The sequence below is a fragment of the Netta rufina genome (genome assembly GCF_964035555.1).
Source record: "Netta rufina genome assembly, chromosome: 1".
Taxonomy (NCBI): domain Eukaryota; kingdom Metazoa; phylum Chordata; class Aves; order Anseriformes; family Anatidae; genus Netta; species Netta rufina.
Genome location: NC_140123.1, coordinates 153,551,565 through 153,575,147, shown reverse-complemented (window position 1 = coordinate 153,575,147; position 23,583 = coordinate 153,551,565). Strand labels below are relative to the sequence as shown.

The 23,583-nt window shown below is 42.9% G+C and overlaps 1 protein-coding gene across 13 annotated transcripts in view; it reads right to left on the bottom strand.

Annotated features, from left to right (window-relative positions):
• The window catches only part of TNRC6B (trinucleotide repeat containing adaptor 6B), a 127,148-nt gene extending 105,099 nt beyond the window's left edge, over positions 1 to 22,049 (bottom strand). For 7 of the 13 annotated variants that reach the window (XM_084298609.1, XM_084298621.1, XM_084298624.1 and 4 more), the window contains exons 1-3: positions 9,305 to 9,367; positions 6,225 to 6,297; positions 380 to 478 (exon numbers count right to left, since the gene is read on the bottom strand). In XM_084298609.1, the coding sequence (XP_084154735.1) occupies positions 380 to 433 (54 nt within the window). In that variant the 5' untranslated portion in view covers positions 434 to 478; positions 6,225 to 6,297; positions 9,305 to 9,367. Of the gene's footprint in view, positions 1 to 379; positions 479 to 6,224; positions 6,298 to 9,304; positions 9,368 to 22,002 lie in introns of those variants that run through there. The other 6 variants (XM_084298619.1, XM_084298622.1, XM_084298617.1 and 3 more) reach the window with 4 other exon arrangements.
• Positions 22,050 to 23,583: the final 1,534 nt, after the last annotated feature.

Below are 23,583 nucleotides of genomic sequence, written 5' to 3'. Positions count from 1 at the left end.
CTGCACCTAAGGGCTCACATGCCTAATTCTTGAAGTTAGTTCAAAGAGCAGGTGGGAAGGACAGAAACCTTGGCAAGCCCTTCCAGTTCTAACAAACACAACACAATCAAAGTTAGTATTTCTTTTCAAGAGTTTCCTCTTTCCTTCCTGGTGGTGCCCTAACTCAGACATACTTTTCAATCCTTAGCAGGCTACAAAAAAGCCTGTGTTCCTAACAGCCTTTAAAAATGTTATTTTTAGATGTCTCCAGGGTCATACAAATTGTTTATTTGCATGCAGGTATTTCTTAAAAATACCACCAGTAGTCAGCGTTCACTCCACGTATTCCCCGTTTCAGCCAAGCAAGCTCTTGGTTCCTCCAAAATACAGCGGTGTTTACCTCACTGACCTTGGGACTGCCTTCCTCCAGTATTTCTCCCTCATCAGTTTGCATGGGAACAGGATCTGTGCAAAGCTCTGCAGAAATGCAAAATACTGCCTAGAAGATAAAAAGAAAGATAGATTTTTAAAAGAATGATTTTGCTGCCTTTAACAGTGTTATGCAAGATTGCAGTGCACATAAATAATGACTCTAGGCTATGACCTTTAATGTTCACGTTCTGCATGTATTCGCTGAATTTATGTTTTGCACAAACAAGTACGGCATCTGCTACTCAGGATAAAATATAATTCTACTTAATGAAGAGAAAAAAAACACCTAGCAGGAAGCTGCTTTCTTTTTTATGTTCAAATATGTCATTGCTGAGTATTTTATGCATTCATCGTGCTTACTGAATAAAACTATGGTCAGCAAGGAATAATCAGAGACTAGAGCTGAGCAAATCTTTCTTATTAGAAAATAGCTTTTGTGATCATACAAGCATTGCAAATTCAGCTTACAGATAATCCAAAGGTTATTAGTCTAAAAAACTGTTATGATTCCCAGCCACCCCAGAGTACCTCTGAATTCTTATTTTTCTTTGTCTTCATTTTAGAAATAAATATATTCTAGGCTCTAAATGGTTCAGGGAACAGATAAAGTCATTCATCTCCTGGTCACTATTTCAAATTTAACCCAGGCCAACAGCTCCCAGAGTTTCCAGTATTCAACACTACCTGGTAACTTTTTTAATTTGGTAGACATTGTCTGTGCAGTTCCAACTGAACAAAGTCAAGATGCCAAATTCCAATCTTAAAAATTTATCTTATGGACACATGCAATACAGTTAGGGAGTCTACAAAGATTAGAATGTCTTCGACACCAGAGAATAAGCCATCTTTCAGGTGTAACAGAGCATAAAGCCAGCAAGGAATCTCTGAGTCAAGAAGGCAAAACTTCTGCTATCAGCAGATCCATCATATTCCAGTTCTTTGGAAAGCAAGCGCTCACACCAAGCTTACAACTATGAAGCAAACTGCTGTTGGCCTTTAACAACCGTCCCTCTCAAGATGCTCATCTCCCCAACTGCACCAGCATTTAAATGCCATTTGAAGTCTCTCCGCATCATATCTGCACCTCAGATACGGACTCTTGTGTCATCCTTTACTGCAGCAATTCCAAGCCTGGAAACTTTGGGAGTGCAAATTGAAATGAGGTCAAAAAGAGAAAGCTTGGAAATTTGTCACCTAAATGTACCTCTTCCGCTTCAAAGTTAGAGGCTGTTCATAAGGTAAGGCTGCCAATGCCTTCTGTTATGTCATGCATAGGTAGACAACATTTTTCATGGCTATTAAGCTGTCACAAGAAATGAAGAATATTCGACAAACAAAAGGCCTGAAACCACAAAATGTTGCTTACAGCTTATCATGCCTTATAACCAGCAAACTGCTGGCTATGTTCAGTAATATCAGAGAGTCTCAGGCAAAGCAGCAGCATTTTTCAGACTTCCAGCAATTTCCTTTTCTGGGTTAAGAGGAATGAGGATAAAGCAGAACTCTCACCAAATTCTCTCTGTGAGGTATGGGTGTGAGAAACCTCAGAAAAACTTTACTACTACTACTATCATCATAGCTTTAGTCACAAAAACTTTATTTCCCTTTTCAGTGAATGTTGAACCTCTGAACTATTAAGCAAGAATATTCAGTATCTACAAAGAACCTACTTCTTTTGTAGGTGTAACCAGAAGATTCAGACTTCTCTAAAGAAAGTTACCACTCAATAGCACAGTCACACAGATTTTACCAGCGCAGACTTCATAGATCCAAATGGGCATTACCTCACATCAAGTTCTATTTTACTAGCATTGTCACTGCTCCATCTTACCCTTCATCTTCACATGCTAGCACAAAGCATAATAGATATAATACTCTCCAAATACAAAAATGCTTGCTGAAGAGTTCATAAACCGGAGATTAACAGGCCATAGAATCAATACCATGACTTCGAGTGAATGTACTGATCTTTCTCAAAGCCAAGATTTAACCTAACAAATCAAATACATTGTGTTTGTCAAAAACCACATCAAATATTCAGACGAGACTTTCTGAAGCGTATGAAAAAAGCTGATTGAGACCTAGTTAGCAATATATGAAGATGTATTATTTTGTCCCTTTCACGTCCTAATCCGTTGCATGGAAGTTAACTCCACAAACAGTGCGACAAAACAATTATTTCTGGCATAACACAAAACGATGCCCTTGAAACGTGTTCAGCTTTCACCTCCTTCCTGGAATTCTGCTGTAAAATCGGAGAGGTATGTATATCATGATCAATTCATACAGGAATGACTGGAGATGAACCTAAACTTCAACCCTGTCCCTACAGCACTGAAGAAGATTAACACACAAGACTGGAGTTTATCATGTTAACAAGGAGATTAAGTAAACAAAAGGAGAAGCACCTCAAGTGAAATGCCATAGGAGACACTCCTAAAGGAATTTGGGGTTATGCTCTATTAGCAGTGAACACCCTACGCACAAAGTATGTATGTGATGAGCGAATTCCCTTCTACCACAAAACAAATGAAACTGATGGGGACACAATGTGGGGATGTTACAATCGTGGGGGTGACAGAGGCAGGCTAAGATACGCTGCCTGTTGCATATAAGCAAAATTCTTAAGTACTGAGAGGTAAGCAAGACGTGGATCAGGCACGGACACCAAGAGCTTCGTGCCCCAAAAGAGTGTCTCCCCGCAGGCGAGCTGTTTGTCCCGCTGCAGGGGCTCGGGCAGAGGCTCCGAGCAGGCCCTGTCCATGGTACTCGACCACGCTCTGAGTCCAAACCAACCTCAGCGCCGCTGGGGCAGGGACTTTCTTAGTGTGACTTTGCAATGTTGGATTCGAGTAGTCGGGAAGTGCCACAGCCCAGTAGGCAGACATGCTGTGGTCCAACAGTCAAAATGGTTTTGGTTTCTTTCATCCAGAAGCACAACAGAGAAGTTTATAAAATCAAGTGAGGTCACGTCAAAACAAGACCACCGTGAGGAGTGGTCGCTGCATTAAGAGTGCTAGAAGAACTTGAAGATGAACTTCTGAAAAAATTGCTATGTTTATCTTCTGAGATCTCCCAAGAAGTCAGCAGAACTAAGACATAAAAAATAAACAGAAAAAGTCTACAAGAACAAAGATAAGCAAACTCTCCCACTGAGGACAGACTAAATACACTAGAACAATTCAAAGCTCAGAGAATGGAGTGCAATGGGGAAGGAAAAAAAGAGATGAGTCACTCACTCTTCACGTTTTACCAGCTTTGATGTTCAAAACAGACTCTATTATTTCATACCACGCTCAGTTAGTGTGAACTCACTCACATGGAATGGCAAGAAGCTGGAAGTTTAAAAAGGCCCCAATTTACTGGAAAAATTCACAAGGGGGAAAAAAAGTAAATCCACTTAAAAAAAATAAACCCTCACAGCTGGTATAAGAAGACCTTAAGCCACAGACAGCAGGAGTTATTGCAAGAGGAAGCTTTTGCTAAGCACTGTCCTTTTGTTGTAGTTTTCCCCATGACACTTGCTTGTGGCTTTTTTCAGGAGACAAAGCATCAGGCAACAAACTCTGAGTCCAATTCAATACATTTTTACATACTTTCTTCAATTCCCTGTGAAAGGAAGGATTCATACAGCCACTGGCACAAGAATGCTGCATTTCCATCTTCCTTATTGCCAGAAGCAGGCATTTGGGGATTCCTGAATCCATGAAAAAACATCTCTGACAGACTTTTGTAATAGTCATTAAACTAAGGATGACTTCTCAGCCAAGAAAGCAACTGCCTACTGCCAGCGTATGAAGAACCAACGTAATTATTCCACGTTGCTGGCAGTGACAAGCCTCTTAAGCTTCTGAGCAGAGGGCTAAAGATCACACACTGGGTAGCTCATTTTGTACAAAGAGGCAATCAGAACTTGTACTAGGGTCCTACAGGATCGGAAAGGAGCCCAACAGCTTCCAAAGTCCCAAGCATTAAATTAGTTATTTCCAACATTGGATGGACCACACTCCCTGGAGATGAAATGACAAAGTTTACAGACAGTCTGTTTAGACTTTCAGACCTGACACCTATTAACGAAGTCAGTCTTGGAAAAGGTCACAGTACGATAATCCTCTTCTTCCACTCTTGCGTGTATCCACCAAATCTACCTCAAATAGGACTAAGGTCCCCCAGCTTCATCTGAGGTCTTCTGGAAAAATTAACCAACTACAGCCCGAGTGGAAGGGACTCCAAGGGAAGTCTAACCAATGGCAACATATAGGTATGCCAACGTACAACCTAGGAGATGCACGTCTGAAGTTAATTACAGTATTTATTTAACTCTTCGAAATTTAATCTAATATTCTCAAAGATAAAAATACTCACTAGTAGAAGAACTCTAATTCTTATGAAATTTAATGCCTAAGACAGTATTTTCCTACCGTAATGTAATCTGGCCAAATCAGTCTCATGTTTCATCCTGTTTGTGTTTCATCTCTTTCTGCAGCAACGATGTACAGAATTTTTTCAGTGATATCAGGATGATGGATGCAGCTACCAGTCAGAAATTCAGCGTAATTACAGCAGTGCAGAGCACCTAGCTCCTTACTACTGCATTCTAGCGTATTCCAGTGAATAAAACCTCAGCCAAACTTCCATATCCTCAAAAAGCCCTCACAAGTACTACCAGTGAACAAGGTACTTCTACTTCCTAAGGCTGATTGTTCCCCAAATAGAAAGGTCTGCCGTTCAGAAGCATAAAACCCTTATTAGCAGGAGAGAGCTGGAATCCAGGTGTCTTCAAATTTGCTGGTCACCAAAAAGGCATTATCGGAATGAAGCACTTTATCTAATAAACGGGTCTTTCGACACTTTGTCTTCTGATTGCCAGCAGACATCAAATACGGACTGAAGAGGAAAATAGTGCCCTTCATTTGATATAGGGGAAAGAATAATATCAAGCTTCTGAAGACAGCAGCTGCAAAAGAAGCACTTTTTGATGTAAAAGCAGTTGTGGTTCCTATGAATTGCAAAGTCTGAATCAGATATGACCAACAGGAAAACCCTCAAAGAAGAGCAAGGCTGTGCAAACTGTCACCATTATAGAAAGTAAGCAGAAACTGAGGGTAGATCCTAAACTCTCTCAAGAGCACAAAGCAAAACAAGTGCACACAAGTGCTCTTCAAAACATGGTGATCTTGTATACATGCCATACTTGAAAACAGGCAGTTCTGTAATGAATTATATCTTAAATGAGACTAACACAATCACGTTGATACATCATTGCAACCATTAGTCCTTACCTAGGTATGCGGACACAGAAGTGTTAGTTTTTAATAATGATCTTGCCATATTACATCAAATCGCTAGTTTCACGTTACATGGAGCTTGTTATGACTGTACAAAAGCAACACAAAATTTAACATATGGGAAAAGAACAGAACAGTTTTTGTCATTTTAAATGAGAATTGAGAGGTACTGAGATGAAAGCAAGAGCATCCAGAAGAAAAACAAAGCTTCAGTTTAACTTCACTGCCTATAGGAGCCAATTACTTACAGAATCCAGTGACTTTAAAATCTCATCAGAAATTAATTCATTTTCAAAGAAAACCACCACACACATCAAATGTAGCTGACGAACACAAATCCCATCAGGCAGTTACAGAAAAATCTTCACATGCAAAGCCACAGGAAATAACACACCAGAAAATACATGACATTAGCAATATACTGTAAAAGTGGTTAAAAACTAGTATAGGTGAGTGTTCTTCCCACCTCCAACTTTCAGATATGCAATACTGAACTTTGGATTTTTATTATTATTTCTTTTTTACCTTTGACAGTTTCCAAGGGCTGCCAAAGCCCACAAGGATCCGTCCTGGCTACATTCAGTGCAAAAACGAAACCCTAGAAGTAGACAAAAATGAATAAATAAATACATTAGCCAACGGTGGTCATTACCAGATAAAAACACGTAGAAACGAAAGACAGTTAATTGCCTCTGAAGCTCAGCAAGCCTTACTCACAAAGCATTTAGAAAAAAAACTGTCAGATCACATAGGGTAAATACAGAATTCTTATTGTAAAAGAAGCAGCACAGGCTCCTCCTCTTCCCCAAAGTAATGTATGCAGTATCAGGGGGAGAAGAGGAAGAGCTACGGCCAAGGTTAGAGTAAGAGGGAAACGTACTTTTCTCCTCACTATTCTTCCACCTCAACCGCCACTCTAATCAAGGCAATTATTCTTCGAAGGCAAGGATTTTACATATTGCAAAACCCATGTATTTGCTAAGTCTTAGGATCAAATTTAGGCTTAGGTTTTAGCAAATTTAGATTTCTACAGTATAAAATAGCACCACTGCTGAAAATGTGTTTTAAAAATAGCCACCCTCCAAGAAAATGTCAAAACCATAATACTGTATATTGCTTCCACGTAATTATTACTCACACACCACCACACAATTCAGAGCAATAATCAGTTTTGAGAGAAAAAAAAACACTCATCCTGCAACCCAACAAACCATTTAAGAGGTCGGACTGTTTAATGAAGATTGAGAGCAAGCTGATCAACCAGCAGAATAAATACTATATACTACAGCCTGACATTGAAGTCTGATGAACAACACATACTGCATACTGCTGCATGACAGAAACATCAAACTGATATTGAACAGGAAATTCCTCTTCCAAGGATTTACTGTGGTTACCAGTTTGTAGAAACCTCGCCACTGGAAGCACCGGGGGAATAGAGGGGAGAAGAAAAAAAAAAAGAAGAAACAAAAAGCTAATGATTTCTCATCACAATATAATGGTAATATAATGGAAATACCTCCTAAAACAAACGTTATCATTTAAACTAAGCACTACAGCTTCATAGCTGCTGAATATGTTATTTTTGGCAGCACGTTATAATTTCCTCATTATTATCATTTTATCCTTTTCACAACAGTTTTGAACTGTTTTAACTGTTTTGAACTGTTAGCTATCTGTAGGTACAGAACTGAAATGATGGCTTTCCAGCCAGAAATGAACATGCAAAGCAGTATGGAAGCACAAGTGCAACATGCTGTCTTCTCAACCACTCCGAAATGTACATCTTCACTTGGAAAACTATTAAGTACATTAATAAGGCATTTTAAATTATTGTTACAAAGTAAGGCTCTGGAGACAGAAGTCTACCAAAAGTCAAACTCCTGATTAAGTTTGCAGTAAGTGAATGCATACCCTGGAATGAGTAAGAAGCTGTAACATTTACCACTTCTTAACATTTCCTTCAGTGAACAAACACTGCTTTCATCCCAGTTCGCTAAGTAAAGCAAGCTGCATTTACCTGGCTTCACTGGACAGTAGAGATTAAGGAAATACTTTTACTACTGCCATACAATGAATGTAATACGCAGAGGTGAGAGCAGCCCACTCTGTTATCTTTGAGTTTTCAGCTTTCCCTATTAATTTCCAATTAACAGAAAAGAAGGGAAAACTGAATTCCTTGTCTGAATGGGAAATTGCCACCCATCTCTCTGAAACATCTCAGAAATATCCAGCAATGCCACGTAAAACACTGTTATTTATCCGTGCAGTCAAGTACAAAATACCTTACAGGTGTAGCCGAAGGCTGCTTGCCGTTGACCTAGCAGTTTCAGGAAACGTATCCGACATCCACCCCCACCAACGAGGGTATGAGCCAAAAGGCAAGCCTCACGTCTGTGCCATTGCTGACAGCAAAGCATCTGAAGTTGGGGCATATGAAACACTGCAGAAGCTATCCAAATAACAGCTTTTTTTCCAAAAGGGCTTGCTACAGGACGGACATGGAAATACCGCAGCATTACTATCTAGCAAAAGCATTTAAAATTCCAGCCAAACCACCACATGCTTTTGGACCACTAATGTCTCGATGGGAAGAGAGAGAACTGCTACTAATTATGCCAATAACCTGTCCTACCTCATCACAGAGTCTTGTTCATGAGGAGTATGGATTCCTACCACTAACAGAAAAAGGCCTCTAGTGAGTATCTATTTCACTTTAACAGACAGAAGACAACAAAAGACTGATCATTCTCCTTCCATTACTCTGATAAATTTAGGATTACATTTCTAGAGCAATAACAAAGTTAATTAGCAAAGTCAAAGTAGTTCAAAAGACTAGAATCCACTGAAAACAGGCTAGGTAATGGAGCATGACATGTAGCTGAGCAGGACTGCAAAGATGTTACAGCGAAGAGAATCCCAGCATCCACCATAGTCAGAACAATATTTAAATATTGTGGATACACCTCCTAACGCAAGTCTTCAGACGGAGCATCTATTTTGACCAGCCAGGGTTTTAAGATGTGTCAACATGCTTGCCCAGACTGCAAAGGAAAAAAAATTTAAAGGAAAGAAGGCACAGTTTGATTACGTAGCCACCAAATGCTCAAGCAAGAAGGGAGAGGAACCAAAAATGAAAGGAAACAAGAAAGCCCACCTACAATTTAGGCACTGCTGACAACAAAGTGAGAAAAGGAACTCCCCCTGCCCACCAAAAACTGTGCCAGGTCCTTACCAAGCACTCACAACGTAACTACAACACTTGGTCATTCAATATCCAGGTGCACTGAGAAATCTGATTCAGTATGCGTTATCTTGCAGTAACAGAAACAAATCACTCAACCTACCTGCTGGTGGCTTACATAAAGTAAGCCCTGCCCTGGCAGACCACAACTGCATCCACGCAGCATAACCCCCAAACTGTTCTGTACGCACTTCTGGTTCTAACTGAGCCAAGAGCAGCACTTTGCTTAGCTGGGTTAGGAAATCTATGAAGCAGCCAAATATCCTGCACAGTGTCAGGACTCCCAGGCTAGCCTTTTTCTCAAGTGTTTGTTTAGGGTGTTGCGTTTTTCCCCCGTTTCCATGCCAAGTTCATTACTTACAGCAAGTGCCTCCTTTCTGGTCACCTCACATAAGCTGCCTCTGTAGGAACACCGCAGTATTCCAGCTGCACAGAACTGAAAGGAGCAAGGTTACAATCAGAAATAAGTTTTCTTCCAACTTTACCCACAACCTCCCATCCAAATCCGGAGAACGCTGGTGACACGTGTGATTGAAGTTCCTACCGGCTGCGAGATACCACAGTACAGGGGGAAATTCTAAGAATTTAATTTCTATTTACAACGGAGTAAAGGGAAGGGGTGAAACTGGTTTCTTGTGTAAGAACCGAGATAACGCACACAGGCGCGCTCAAGGAAAGTGGTTATGTAATTCTACGAGGACTCCTGAGTAGTAATTACGTATAAAAATGAATCCCATTAGCAATTGTTGGGTATGTAATCCTATTTGGATAGAATAATGACACATGAGCATCGCTGAACTGGCTAACACTCAACACGTTCAGATCATTCAGAACCCTCTATCCTGCACTGACCACAGCTAGAAAAGCCCTCAATTTTGGTTTTGCAAAATATAACTGACTTGCAGGACTGCGCAAGGGTCCAAAACCGTTGGTTTACCACTATACATCCAAGTTAACAACAGGAAAATCTGAATTCCAGTTGCTATTACTTAGGCACCATTCAAAATTAAAAAAAAAAAAAAAAAGTTAATTGTGAAGGTACCCAACAGGTGGCACGTTTCTGAATTCACTGCGTCATGCTGTTGGCGACCACTCGTGCTCAACGTGCAGCACCGTGTGGTGACAAACTGTTCCCGTCGCTGGTCTAGCTGCCATAAACTGAGGCATTTTTTTTGGAGCTTCTGGCATTAACTGAGAGCTTTCTGGGCAAGATTTGCATTCACTCCATTTCTGACTGGCAACAACAGGACGCTTGGAGACGAAAAGGGGGTCTCTGCTGCCACTGCAATTTAACTACCCCCTTGCTAAATGGCTAGCTGTCTAACAGCACGAAATTTTAGCTTAAAACTCGGTTCCAATTTACATACTGCAATGATTCTGATAAAGCAACCAAAAGCACACTCTCTGCTCAAAAGGCCTCAAGCTGTCTAAAATCACCTCACAAAAGCGAGCTGACGTAAATGCCCCAAACCATCATGTAGCCAAGTAGGTAATCGGCAAGTTGGCCTGAAGTCATTCGCAGCTTCAAAACAACACAAAAAATACTTTATTTTTCTCCTCCACCTACAGCACGCTGTCATAATTTACTATAAAAATTATTCTGGACAACCCACGTTTCGCTGTGGCAGTCCTTCTCCACTTTATTGGACTTTCCAAGACTGAGCAGGGAAATGCCATCAGTGAGGAGCAACGAGACAGGAGAAGGAGAGAGGTCACTGGTGCCCAAGACACTGAACCACTGCACTGTTTCACCGTGTTTAGAACCACCTTTCTGCCGTAGGTGGAAGGAAACCCAAAAGACATACTTCAAGGAAAAAAGAGCTAAGAACATGAAAAGGAAAAGCAGAAATCCTCTGCTTCTTGTTAAAAACCCAGAGAATTAGTGTTCAGCAAGGGCAGTTGGGTGCTCCACAGAATCACCACGGTGTCCTACAGCAGAACAGGACGCATTGCAAAAGGTCCACGTTTAATTCAGTGTTGGCTGTACAACTTCATATTTTGTTCATTATTAACTTGTATCGAAGATTTCTCTACTGCATGGAAAATAGCTCACCTGTTAACACAGTTACCTTGCTGGAAGTGGCTGTGCATATCGCACTGTAACTCGGAACAGATATCATGCATATGCTGCTCTACTAAGGGAACGTTAGAAGGACTTGACAAAAATTATCATTAACCTGTATGTACAACACATGAGCCTCAAATCATAGCACTTAAGTCCTTTTTTTTTTTTTTTTTTTTTTTTTAAATCAACAGCTCAATAGCACAAACATAAACTAGCAAAACCACTTCATAAAGCGGAACGCTTGAAGATGCCTTTTTTTTTTTTCTCTACATAGAGAACTACACAACATGAGTTGCTCAGGAAACCCTTTCTTTTCCAATTAAAGAATGTCTTTATATCAATGTTACGGAGGAGATGGGAAACAAGTGCAAAAGGGTACTTCTTTCAAATCCCAGTCATTGGACTTTTTCTGAGAAACTAGTAATATCTCTTAAACCACATCTGTGTAATTTAAAAAACGAACAAAACTTCTGTTCACTCCATCACATGGATACCAGATCATCCACATCCATTTCAAAAGCAGGATGGTAAAGAAAGGCAGACCTGGGCTACACAAAAATGTTCTTCAGTCAGACTTCCTACTTAGAAATCCCGCGTCTAGCTCTCTCATCTGAAAACAACCTTGAAAAATGAACTGAAGACAGAACATTGCATTGCCACCTCCCCAGTGTTCCAAAACATTCACATAAACAACGTGTAAGGTGCCAAGTATTCCTCCTCCCACTAAGGGGAAAAAAAATTGAAAGCGCATTTTTTAAAAATGCTTTGTTTACCTTTTTGCCACTTTCTAATGCACAAGAAGCACCGAAGTTCACTTTTTTCTTGCTCATGCTTATATTGCTGAAGAATCCATTAAAAAGGTAACAGTGAACGTGAGAGTTATTTGTTTCTAGTCTGCCTCGGCACCTATCCTGCACTACACATCACTTCTCAATTGTAATCAAGGTTAAAACCAACTCCCAGCAGCCTGAGGCTGCCCACTGGTTATGTCTCCCAAACTTCTCTGTGCTTTGTCCCACTGCCTCTTCAGCATGGCTGAAGCACACACGGACACATATATGTTATGTATAAAATGTGTGCATATCCTGAAACTGTTCCTACTTTTACCTCTTTGAGACCTTTTACACTCTAACTCTGTGCTTATGGAAAGCTATCAAAACCTGAGGTTGTTGGGAGCACTCTTTCAGCATCTCAGCATCTTCTGGAATCACACCCCGTGTTTCTTTCTTTCTTGTCTTTGACTGTAAGCTCTGTGGAGCAGGGAAACTCCCCTTTTCCCTATCCCCTCTCCAACACGAACTGGATAGTCAGCAGCACTGTAAATTTCAGTGACGACTGAGGCACCTAGGAAATAAAAAAGGATGAGCTTTGAATATTGGCTGCTTTTTCTGCTCTACACCGGTTTTACTCAGCTAACGCAATGAAAGAAAATTTTGAGTAAAGTCAGAAACAAACTATCACGATCAAAACTCATTCCTTTCAATTGTTCATCTTCTGTTCTCTTAGGTATTGCAAACTAATGCTTTACAGGCACAAAAGAAGGCTGTTTTACACTGCTAATACTGCTTTCTGCTTGATAATGGGAGCAATGCTCGGAATCCTAATGGCACACAAGCAGCCATTACCATGAGTATTACAACTATCATGTAATTTAACGATGCTCTGGTGGCAAAAACGGGGATGCAGTCAACTCCAAGTGCCAGCAATCCATTTACACCAGCACTCTCAAAGCTGCAGCGCCGCTGAAGCAAAACCAGTACAGCAGCAGCGAGGCTTTATTTCAGGAAAGCTGCAAAATGAGTCTTCAGAATACAGAGGAATTCAGTGTCAGAGTGGGGAGGTGAAGGGAACAAGAGGTGTTATGCTAGACCAGAGACTTTAAACCCTTCTGTCCATCTTAAACTAAACGTTAGTACAAGAAACCTGCTTCTTGACAGCTCAACTGTAAACCTGAAAGCTATAGATAACTTCTCTACTGCTGATAATCCCAACAGAATCATCCCACCAGGTTATTTATACCATGAAAGACAGGCAACTCAGGATCGAGGGTTTCCTTTTCATCCAGAAGTAACAGCCATCAAGACCTACGCACCACCATGGTTATCAAAAACAGCAGCAGAAACAAAATTAAAACTGATAAGGCAGTAAGCAGGCATGCGCCCTGGGGAAGAAGGGTGGCTTATCTATCCATTGGCACACTGAAATGGGAACTTCAGCAGTTACAGGGGTTATTTAAAGACAGAGCTACTGAAATCATTCAAACACAGCATGGGGATTGGAAGATACTGCACCTAACCCTTTAGTTCTTAACATCTTCCTGCCTTACCATTAGAAAAGTATAAAAGTTTCTATAGGTTTATTAAACTTCTTGGTGTTTTTTTTTTTTTGTTTTTTTTTTTTTTTAATACTTTCACACTAAGAAGCCGACACTAACACAGTTCTGGTGCTAACTCCAACAGCAGTCATGATACACAAACACAAAACGCATCTTTGCATAGCTGGTGCATGCAGAAGGCGCTAGAGCTTAACACTCCACCCCGCAGCGCTGCTTTGGGCAGACATTTATCACCACGGTGGGCTGAGGCAGGGCCAGGAGGAGGGCCGGGCTGCGTGCATGTGTTGAGAATGAATAGTAAGTCACAATTTGCTTTTATTTTACGTTTATTTTAGTCTTTGCTAGTTTACACCTTGAAATTTTCCGAATGAAGGTGCCGTACTTAACACATTTCTAATCATTAGTAACTGAGATTTTGGTTTTACACAAAGGCATTTTATTTGGCTTCCTACCAACATGATTTATATATATATATATATATATACACATATATACATATATATATATATATACATATGCGCAGAAAAGTTTCAGATCTTGACACTATCATTGTCAAAGAAAAAAATAAATACTAAGTTGTAAAGCAGGTAATTCTAAATTACAATTGTAAACACCAACTTGCAACGTAACCAGCTGCCAAGTTCAGCTTCATCAGTATTTACAGCTTGACATCAGCCTGAATTGTACTTTTCAGCTATTTAGGCACCTAAGAAAGGGAAAGGAAGCCAATTTAAAAAAAAAATCTGCTGTGTATTTAACAATGTTAATTCAATCTTCTGCAAAGAAATGAGGCAACGCTTTTTTTTTTGTTCTTATTTTTATTATTTTAAAAGAATATGTTATTAGTGATATAATCCTAGTCTTCAACAATGCAAGCGCGAATAAATGTGCTCAGTCAGAATTACTGAATGTGGAACTATTTGTACAAAGAGTTTTGGTTCTCCTGAGGCATGCGCAAGAGTCCTAAATCTTCCGTGTTCTGGGGGTGGCACAAAGTCATTCTTCAACATTTGCATCTAATTTCCTCTAAAAGTGGCATTTAAAAGACAAGTAGCCAGTGTTCATTATTACAGTCAGGATGAATCAAGCCTACTTTAGGCTACCTACTTGCAATACATGACAATTGACCTGCACAGTAAAGCTGTCCCATCGTACCTAAAGATGTAACTCTTTAAAAATTTGCTTCTAGGTTTGAATGTTTTTCCCTTTTAGATACCGTTCTTTGTTCATAATTCATTTAATCTGAAAAATGTAGTAATATGAATTCCCACTTGTTTTTTGGGGTTAAAGCTTTCTAAAACTGAATTAACGTTTAGTTTACACAGCTAGTCTCCTTCCACACGGCTAAGGTAGGAGCAAGTCAAGCTGCCATACAGTATTCATACACAAGACACTACCAGTTTGCCTCGTTACCCAAACTGGTGCAAGTAACACTGCCCAGCACTGGGTAAGTATAGGGCTAGACCTGTGACAGAACAGACCAATTGTGTCATTGTATTCTTGTCCCAAGGCCACCGTTACCTTATGTAGTCAGGAGTATTTTCCATTGCTTATTGGCCAATGTCAAAGTATTTAATACAATGGGACTTGCACCTTTTAAGACATTTCTCCTCAAGCCAAGTTACGTTTTTATTCAAAGACTCTCCCAACTTGAATGCATTTTCTGCAGAACACAAATTGCCAAGGATCCATACAATCCCCGTTGGACGGGGAGGAGAAAGAAGGTTGGCCTTTGGATATGAAAGAACCAAAGGAGTTACCTTCCAACAAGAAAGAACGTTTTTGGTCACTTTGGGTTGCTTCTCTGGGTACTCCAGAAGTTAAAAAGCTTGAACAAAGAAAGTCATGCAAAGCTAATTTACTAGAACTATGTAGTTTTCTAAGTGAGTGAAAAAGCTGAGCTGTGCAGTAAAGAATGTTTTTCCACTTTCAAGTCTCACTCAGCAAAGTGAGTGCCATCAGAAATGTAAGTACCATTCTTCTAACTTTTTACTGAATATAATAAAGGCTCTGACAAAGTAGCTAAAATCTGTATGTATTCTTCATGCCACCAGCCACATAAAGTAGATGAACAGCTCCCAAAGCAGCCATTCATCCAAGCAAAAAGCACAGCTATATGAAAACAAAACAACCCCACTCTCAAAGAAGAAACCCCAACACCTCAAGATACGTTTCAGTATCCCACTTCGGTTTTAAGTGCTCAAGAAACACAGAGTATACAGTTTCTGGTACTGTTATTGCAGGTAACAGCAACTGTGCCCATTTAAAACCACTACAGTAAAGATGTTTCATATGATGGGTGGTGCGATGCTAATACAAAGACAGCATTCGTCTTTCAAAAACTCTAATGTAAGAAAGTTTTCAGAAATATTTTTCTATGAAAAATGGTCTGCAACAAATGGATAAACCAGTGCCGTGGCTTGATTCCCTTTCATTCTTATTCTCCTCACCAAAAGGCTCATCTACACTTACTTTCAAGCGTTCATATCTAGTACAATGCAATAAAAATCTCCTAAAGCAGAATCTTAGTCATTTAACAGAAAAAGACAGAAAACTAGTTGGAAAACAAAGTTCTTCTGAGACCCTGATTACACACAGAAAGAATGTGAATTTGAATTACAATGACTGTAAAACTTCCTGTGTGGATACACATTTGTGCAGAAGCTCTCTTTATTTAGCTTCTTTCTTAGGAGCAGCTTAAGTTCAACTTAAAAAATAAAAAAAAAATCATAATAAGTCCATTCTAATCACAGTTAAACTGCTACGTTTAGAGCAATGTAACAATGCTGTTATAATCCCACACGTATCCCAGAAAATCTCAGTGCAGAAAAATCCTGGAGAGGGTCTCAAAGAGAGATACTCAAGTCTGTAAAGTAGCTGACAATGTCCTAAAGCAACCCTTTCACACAACTCTAAGTGTTTGCTTTCTTAAAGTAATTTTCAGCTGCTTCAGGTCATGAATGGACCACAGTTTGGAGTGAATTGTGTGTCTTTACCTGTAAGAAACGGGCAAGCAGACACACAACATTCCTCTATCGCAGAAACAAAACTTTATCAACTACTTTATACCCTAAGTTTGTGTTAAAGACACCAGTTCTCAAGCTAGCTTTTGCACCTAGTAATATTAACTTAGAGTATCTTAAGACACTGTGCAAACAGAAACCTGTGACATCTGAAATAGTGTGTCCTCATATTAGTAAAGGAAATAAATGCATAGGTGATTCAATCTCCCACATAACTTCTGGAAAAACTTCTAAGTTACAGTACTGCTGTATGAAGAAGCAGATTCTGCTGTCAGCTGCAGCAAGAAAATGAAATGTACTCTGTGGCATTTTAATTATCTCCAGAAAAAGTAAATCGGATTATTTTTAAGGGTCTTAAAAAAAAAAAAAAAAGAAAAAAAAAAGAGAGAGAGAGAAGTAAAAGGTTTTCAAACAACCAGCGAAGAGCTGGATGACCCGTGTCTCCTCAGCCACACACAGCTCCTGAGGGTGTGAGCAGAGCGTGCTGACACAGGGCTCCTGGGTAATTTACGTCTCTCAGCTGCAAGCAGCAGCAGCAAGCGAAGAGGGACTGCTGCTAACGCTGGTGGATCGCCCAGAGCCAGAGCGTGTTGCACGCACAGTGGGCTGGCGTGCCCCAGGAGAGTTACATCTGTCTCCTCAAGGTGAACCCAATTCCTACCACGAACACACGACAGCCACCAGGCTTTTGCAGAGGTCACAGGGCCAGGGAGGTCGGTGAGGATCGCTGTAGAGCATCCCAGGGATTGTCTGTTCTGATAACACGCAGACTTAATAAACTAGTCTTAAAACAAGAACGCTGGCACAGGGCTTTGCAAAACATTTAGCTTCTAGATTTGGAAATCATACTTGTGATTTCACTTGTGAAACTTGTCTATTTCTGCTACGTGACAAACGTAGCAAAGAACAGCAAGGCACAATCAATGTTTCCTGTAAGAAAAGAGATTTGAATAGGAAAAAAAAAAAAAAATGCAGTTCCAGGATACAAGATGAGGGGAACGGGAAAAGCCATTTTCAACTAGTAAAAGAGAATCTGAAAAATCCACTGATATCTGTGAGTTCGGAGGTTAAGAACTATGTTCTTTGTAGACCGCTACGAAATCCAACAGCACAAAAGAAGCCATTTCTCCTAAGGCAGGATGGTCTTGCTGCCAAAAAACTGAAGCTGACTGAAAAAAACACTGTCAGGTAGTTTTTCACAATGTATTTTTCACTGCACTGTCAAGAACTAAGATGACATTTTAGAAATTAAATGCAAGTAAAAACATATACTGGGTTATTTCTTTTGCCACTCATTTAATAGTTTAGAGGGTTTCCCCTCATGCAACACAATATTATTGTATCACCTTTTGCCTAATCCTCTGACAGGCTATTTTAAATTATCAACCCTTTGTTTTGCAACTTTGCTTCTTATCCTTTCATCCGCTAATTAGCTTTTCAGCCTTCAACGTTCTGCCTAGAGGGTCAAAATACGTTGACTGTGAGTTTTTACTTTACCCATTTATTTTGACCAGTCCCCTACAGCACGCAGCAGGAATACTGCCTTACCGTACCTCCCATTTCTCTCATCAAACAGTGTTCTCAAAAAACACAACAGCTAAACTGAGTAAGAGCTACTTTTAGACCTATGTCAGCCTTTTAAACATATATATTTGTAATTAAATGCTGACAGTCCCAGATGAAACATCTTTCTTTTTGGATTTTTCATGGAACCATTGTGCTTTTTTCTAATCCACACGCATTAAATCAGGAAATAAGACAGAAGATATCTGATTTCAGAAGCTGGCAAGGCCCAGAAACGCAATCCGTACTGCCTAGCTGAAACTGGAAAAGGTCATCTCCATAGCTCACTACATGGTAAACACGGAGAACATCCAAACTCCAACCACAATCCTTACACTGATGAAAACTTGAAAACCTCAGAACATTTCCCTACAACATGCAAACCGTAAGTGCAGAACACCCTCTCCTTCTTACCGCTACCTGAAGGACAAGGGAAAAATTATTCAATACACTTATTGCCTACCGCTCCACAGAGTAAAAGAAATGTCACTTTTTTGTAGTAAATCATACTTTTTCTTCAGAGAAATAAGCAAGTAGAAGCTTTCGCTATTTTTGTGCAAAGCAAAGAACTCACGAAGAGTAAAGCAAAGCAATCTGAGGAAGTGTAAGAGTTTTACTGTCCGCTGAAAGTGACGGGGAAGAGGAACCAGAATATCCCGATTACTATTACCCTGGTCAACTCACAAGCCGAAATACCAACTGGCAGCTCCTTGTCTGACAGTGACAGCTGGCTCAAGGACCAAACAGCACCCCTATTTTTACTAGCAGACGGTAGCAGAAAGTTTACTTTGCATTAACAAGAAATTAGGAGTGATTCTTCAGTCCCTATTGCACACACTATGAACTGAAAAAAAAAAACCAAACAAATTTAGCGTACATATTTTAACTGAAAAGGGAGAAAAGACAGTAAACGTTAAGCTAAGGAAGGATTATCAGCAAGAATCCAGAAATCTTGTTCTACCACATCTGGTTAAACAGTTAGAAGTATATGCTACTAATTGCTCCACATATCTGTGGTTAAGTTCTTACTAATAGAACACAAGACTGACATCTTCTTCCTATTCTTTCCCCAAGATAGACATAATACTTGTAAAATGTTGCACTAAAACAAAACAAACAACAACAAAAAAACAACTCAAAGATAATTAAAAGCATTTCCAAAGATAATTCAGGCACATATATTATATGCACCAAGGTGACAAAGTTCTTATATTAAAGAAAAATCAAGGTAAATATTTCCTAGTATCAGGTATTTCCTCTTAGTACGAGTATTGTAGAATTTGTAAATCTTTGGGGCAGACAGAATTTGTGAACCTAACACTAGCATTAGAGCAATTACTGAGGAACATCACTGCAAAGAAGCTGGAGAGTGTCCGCTGATCGTTCCTATTGTACAAGCTCGACAATATCTATGCATAAAAAGCCATTCTGAGGGAAATTAAGAAAGATAATGGCAATGAGTGACTAGGACAAGAGATTTTGCATCCAAGTATTCTGTAGAAAATGGCATATCAAGTAACTGAACCACTAGGTATTAATAACTATTAATAAACTTTTTCAAATCAATAACTAAGCTCCAAAGACTTTTTCTATGCTCTTCAGTTCATAAAGCTTAATTGTAAATCCAATCTCTTCTGTAAGCAGAAACGCAGTTTTACTGAAAAAAAATAAACTCAAAAGCCAATAGAAGAAAACCCATTTGAACTCAATTTTCACATGGCTTTTTCTACAGCAGTACTCTAATTCACTCCATCCTTCTGGATGCAGCTATCTCTAGATATGATACATGTTATGCATTATTTCTACAAAACAACTTATTTCTATTTTCTACTACCTGTAAGAGAAGGCAAATCTGAGGCGCAATATAGTATTTTGCAACTGCAGAGTTCTCCCCTGAAGCTCCCTCCTCTTCCAGTTATCCCGCAACATGAATCAGCTCTACACTCTATCAAGTTTTAATGATCAAACACTCATCACCAAGCAAAGCCATGACACGCATTCTAACTCGAGTGTTTTATTGGAATATTCAGTCACATAATCTCTGGCAGACGATGCTTTTTTGATTCACGCTTTAAAGATTCTTCTTTCCTAATATTTGAGCTAGTAAATTTTTTTTTTTGTTTTGTTTTAAGATGAAGGCTCAGATTTCCAGCTTAATTTGCAGCCACACAAAAGCTGCAGTAACACATCAATTCATAAGCTCGTCTAACCAGGAGACGCTGGCATTTCTGTAAACTAGGGTCATGGTTTTTCCTAGTGCTTCCACACTACCGGAATGAAGAGAGTTCCTTTAGTAAGCAGCCTGATGACAACATTATAAGGAAACAAACTTTCAAGATCAAGTTGACACGAGAATCACACACGTTAGAGTATTACCAATTAGCAATTCTGTACTAATTGTTTATATACGCATAGTTTTACAAGAACACTATTAATATACAACTCCACGTGCAATATAGCTAGCCCAGGTGACACTACAAGGTATGACACCAACCTCACCTAGTTTCTACAGCGTAAGACCTGCTTGCACCTTGCTGCCACCAGAACTTCAGAGCAGAAAAGCTAACACACACTTGCTTCTGCACAGGGTCCCATGCTCCCTTCTGCAGCCTCAGCTTCTCGTGAGGTGATTTATTTCTTCAGTGCAGAATTGGCTAACTTTACCTGTAACTGCGTTAGCTGCGAGCAGGTGAAAAGTCACCTTAAAGCACTCCCGAGGTACATCTACACAGCAGCCCCAACACTAATCATGGATCACGTACGGAAACCTTGACCTAACTGTTAAGTTCAAGACCTCAGATGCTGCAGCAGATCAGGACGTGGACTTAACTTCTCAACAGCATGCACGCTCCAAGGAACCTGAGCCACAAGAGCCACAACAAGAGAGGCGAAATTGCTGAGCAACTCCAGTATAGACGAGCTTTATACAAAGCTGGTTCAATTTGTCAAAGTATCTAAAGAGTCTGAAAATCAAAGCTGTTAGCCATACTACACTTGTACCAGAAAACTAAACTCTGATTCATCTGAATAGCAGTGTTACTGGGAACTAGTGAGTAAAACGTACCTGTTAAATATGGAGCTATACAAACTGCAGAAGTCTACCTACTACTTCTCACTAAGATTCATACGGTTTGCAGAGGATGAAACACTGAAACCTAACAAGTCGTGGTTAAAATAATAATAATGACAGAGCGTAAAGTATGAAACTTAAGTTAACTGTAAAGGCGCCCTGCAGACTCTCTGGAGGGTTATCAAAACAAATATTCAGGTTAGTCTAACATGGAAGAAAAAACACAGGAAAAAACGAACCACCGCTTACAGTATTAGCCTTATCTACTCCAGCTAGGAAAACACTTCTCTGGAGCTGGGTGTTATCCCAGCAGCTCCGGCCACCTCCCGCAGCAGCAGCTACTCCTACACCCGTGCTCACACAGCAGCTTTCTCCTCGCAGGACACCGAGCGGCGTTACCCACAGCCGGCGACGCGTCCCCAGACAGAAACATTGCCTTATTTTGCTACCGAAGTTGTTTTTTTTTTGTTTTTTTTTTATTATTATTATTTTTCACCCTCCGTGCGCGTTCGGGACACACCTCTGCGCGCAGCCCCTCCTCCCACAGCCCCAGGAGCAGCATCACGTCCCGCACAGCCGCCGCCTCGCCCCACAGACCCTCATTCACCCCCCCCAAATCCCCCCTCCGGCCCCAAGCAGCCTGCTGGGGGCTCCCCTGCGCCGCCTGCGTGCCCAGGAGGGGGGCGAGGAGAAGGAAAGGGGAGGGAAGGAGGCAACCGGGGGGGGGGGGGGGTCACCGCTGACCGCGGCGGGGCGCAGCCGAGGCGCTTCTGCCCCGGGCCGGGCGCTGCGAAGCGATCGGGCGGCGCCGGAGCCGGGAGGGCAGCGCCCCCCCCCCCCCGTCCCCCGTCCCCCTCCCGCCTCCCTCTGAGGGGCCCTGAGGGGAGGAGGAGGGAGGGGGGGGGGGGGGGGGGAAGGGGCGCGCGCGCCGTTGGCGCCAACGGCCCCTGACGGGCGGGAAGGGCCCTGGGGGGATGGGGGGGGGGGGGGGGGGGGCACTCACCGCTGAGGCGCGGAGCCGCGCGGGGCCTCGGGGGGGGGGAGGCGGCTCCGCCCGGGGAGCGCCGCCAAGGTGGAGGGGGGGGGGGGGAGAGAAAAGAAAGAGGCGAGCGGGCCGCCCCCTCCCCCCCGCCAAGCCGGGAAATTTGGGAGAAAAAAAAAAAAAAAAAAAGGAAAAAAAAAAAAAAAAGGAAAAAAAACTTTGCTCGCCGCCGTCTCCCTCCCTCCCCCGAGGAGCACGAACCCAAACACACCGGGACACGCCCCCGCGCCGCCCCTCGCGCCGCCCATTGGACGGCGCCCCGCCGACCCCCGCGCTGATTGGTCGGCCCGCCTGCCCGTCTGCCCCCTCCGCTCCCCTTTCCGCAAGCGCACGCCGTCCATTGGGGAGAGCCCCGAGGAGCTCCCCGCCCATTAGCCGCGGCACACGTCCATCAAGAAGAACGCCCGCCTCCCGCCTCGTCTCATTGGCTACTCTCATCACTACCGCCTCTCTGATTGGCTGCCCTGGGTGCCCGTCACACATTGACATTGCGTGTTCCCGCCCCCTCTCGCACCCCGCCAGTTGGTCTCGGGATCGGCCCCTCAAACAGGGCTCCCGCCCGCCCGCCCCTGCTTGCCCCGCCCACCCGCGCTACCGATTGGCTGGCGGCCTGCGCCCTCGCACGCCATTGGCCAGGGGAGGTGCCCATCACGCCGCAGCGGCGCGGAGGCCCGCCCACCGAGCTGCGGCCCGCGGTTGCGGTGCTGGGGCCGGCCCCAGCCCAGGCGGGGTGGGGGGGGAGAGGCCGCGCCAGCCTGCCCCCTGCCCTCGCCCGCGGACGGAGGACGGGGCCGTGATGGGCACAGGCGGTAACGAGCGCGACCGCGGCAACGACGCCACACTGCGCCGGCCGCCAACGACGTTTACCCTCTGCCCCGCCCCTCCCTGCGCGGGCACGCCCGCCCGGCCGCAGCTATTGGGCGGGGGAGGTGTCAATCGTGCGGCTCGCCACGCCATTGGTGGGCGGCCGACTCCCCCGCAGCCAACTGGCGACCGCCCCCGCTGTCACCCGCCGGATGACACAGCAGCCGCGTGCCGGAGGGGGGCGGGGAGACGGCCTGCCGCCCGCTGATTGGCCGATCCAGCCGTCAATCCGCTCCCGGCCGGGCCGCGTGAGGGTGCGCGGGCGGCGGGCGGGGCCCCCACGTGGCCCGGGCGGTCGCGCACGTGACGGGGCCGCGAGGCGTCGCCGGTGGCCGTTGGGGGGGGAGGGGAGCGCGAGGCGCCCCGTCAGGGCGCAAAATGGCGGCGCCTCACGGGCCGCAGAGACACGGGGCTGGAGGAGGCCGCCCGGAGCACCCCCAAACAGTGTCACCACCGAACCGTGTCCCCAAGCACCACGCCCAGCCTCCCGTTAAACGCCCCCAGGGACGGTGACCCCACCGCCTCCCTGGGCAGCCCGTCCCAGTGCCTGGCTGCTCCTTCTGACAGAAATGTCTCCTCACTGCCAACCTGAACCTGCCCTGGTGCAGCTTGAGGCCATTCCCTCTGGTCCTATCACTCGTTATCTGCGAGACGAGGCCAACCCAGCTCCCCACAGCT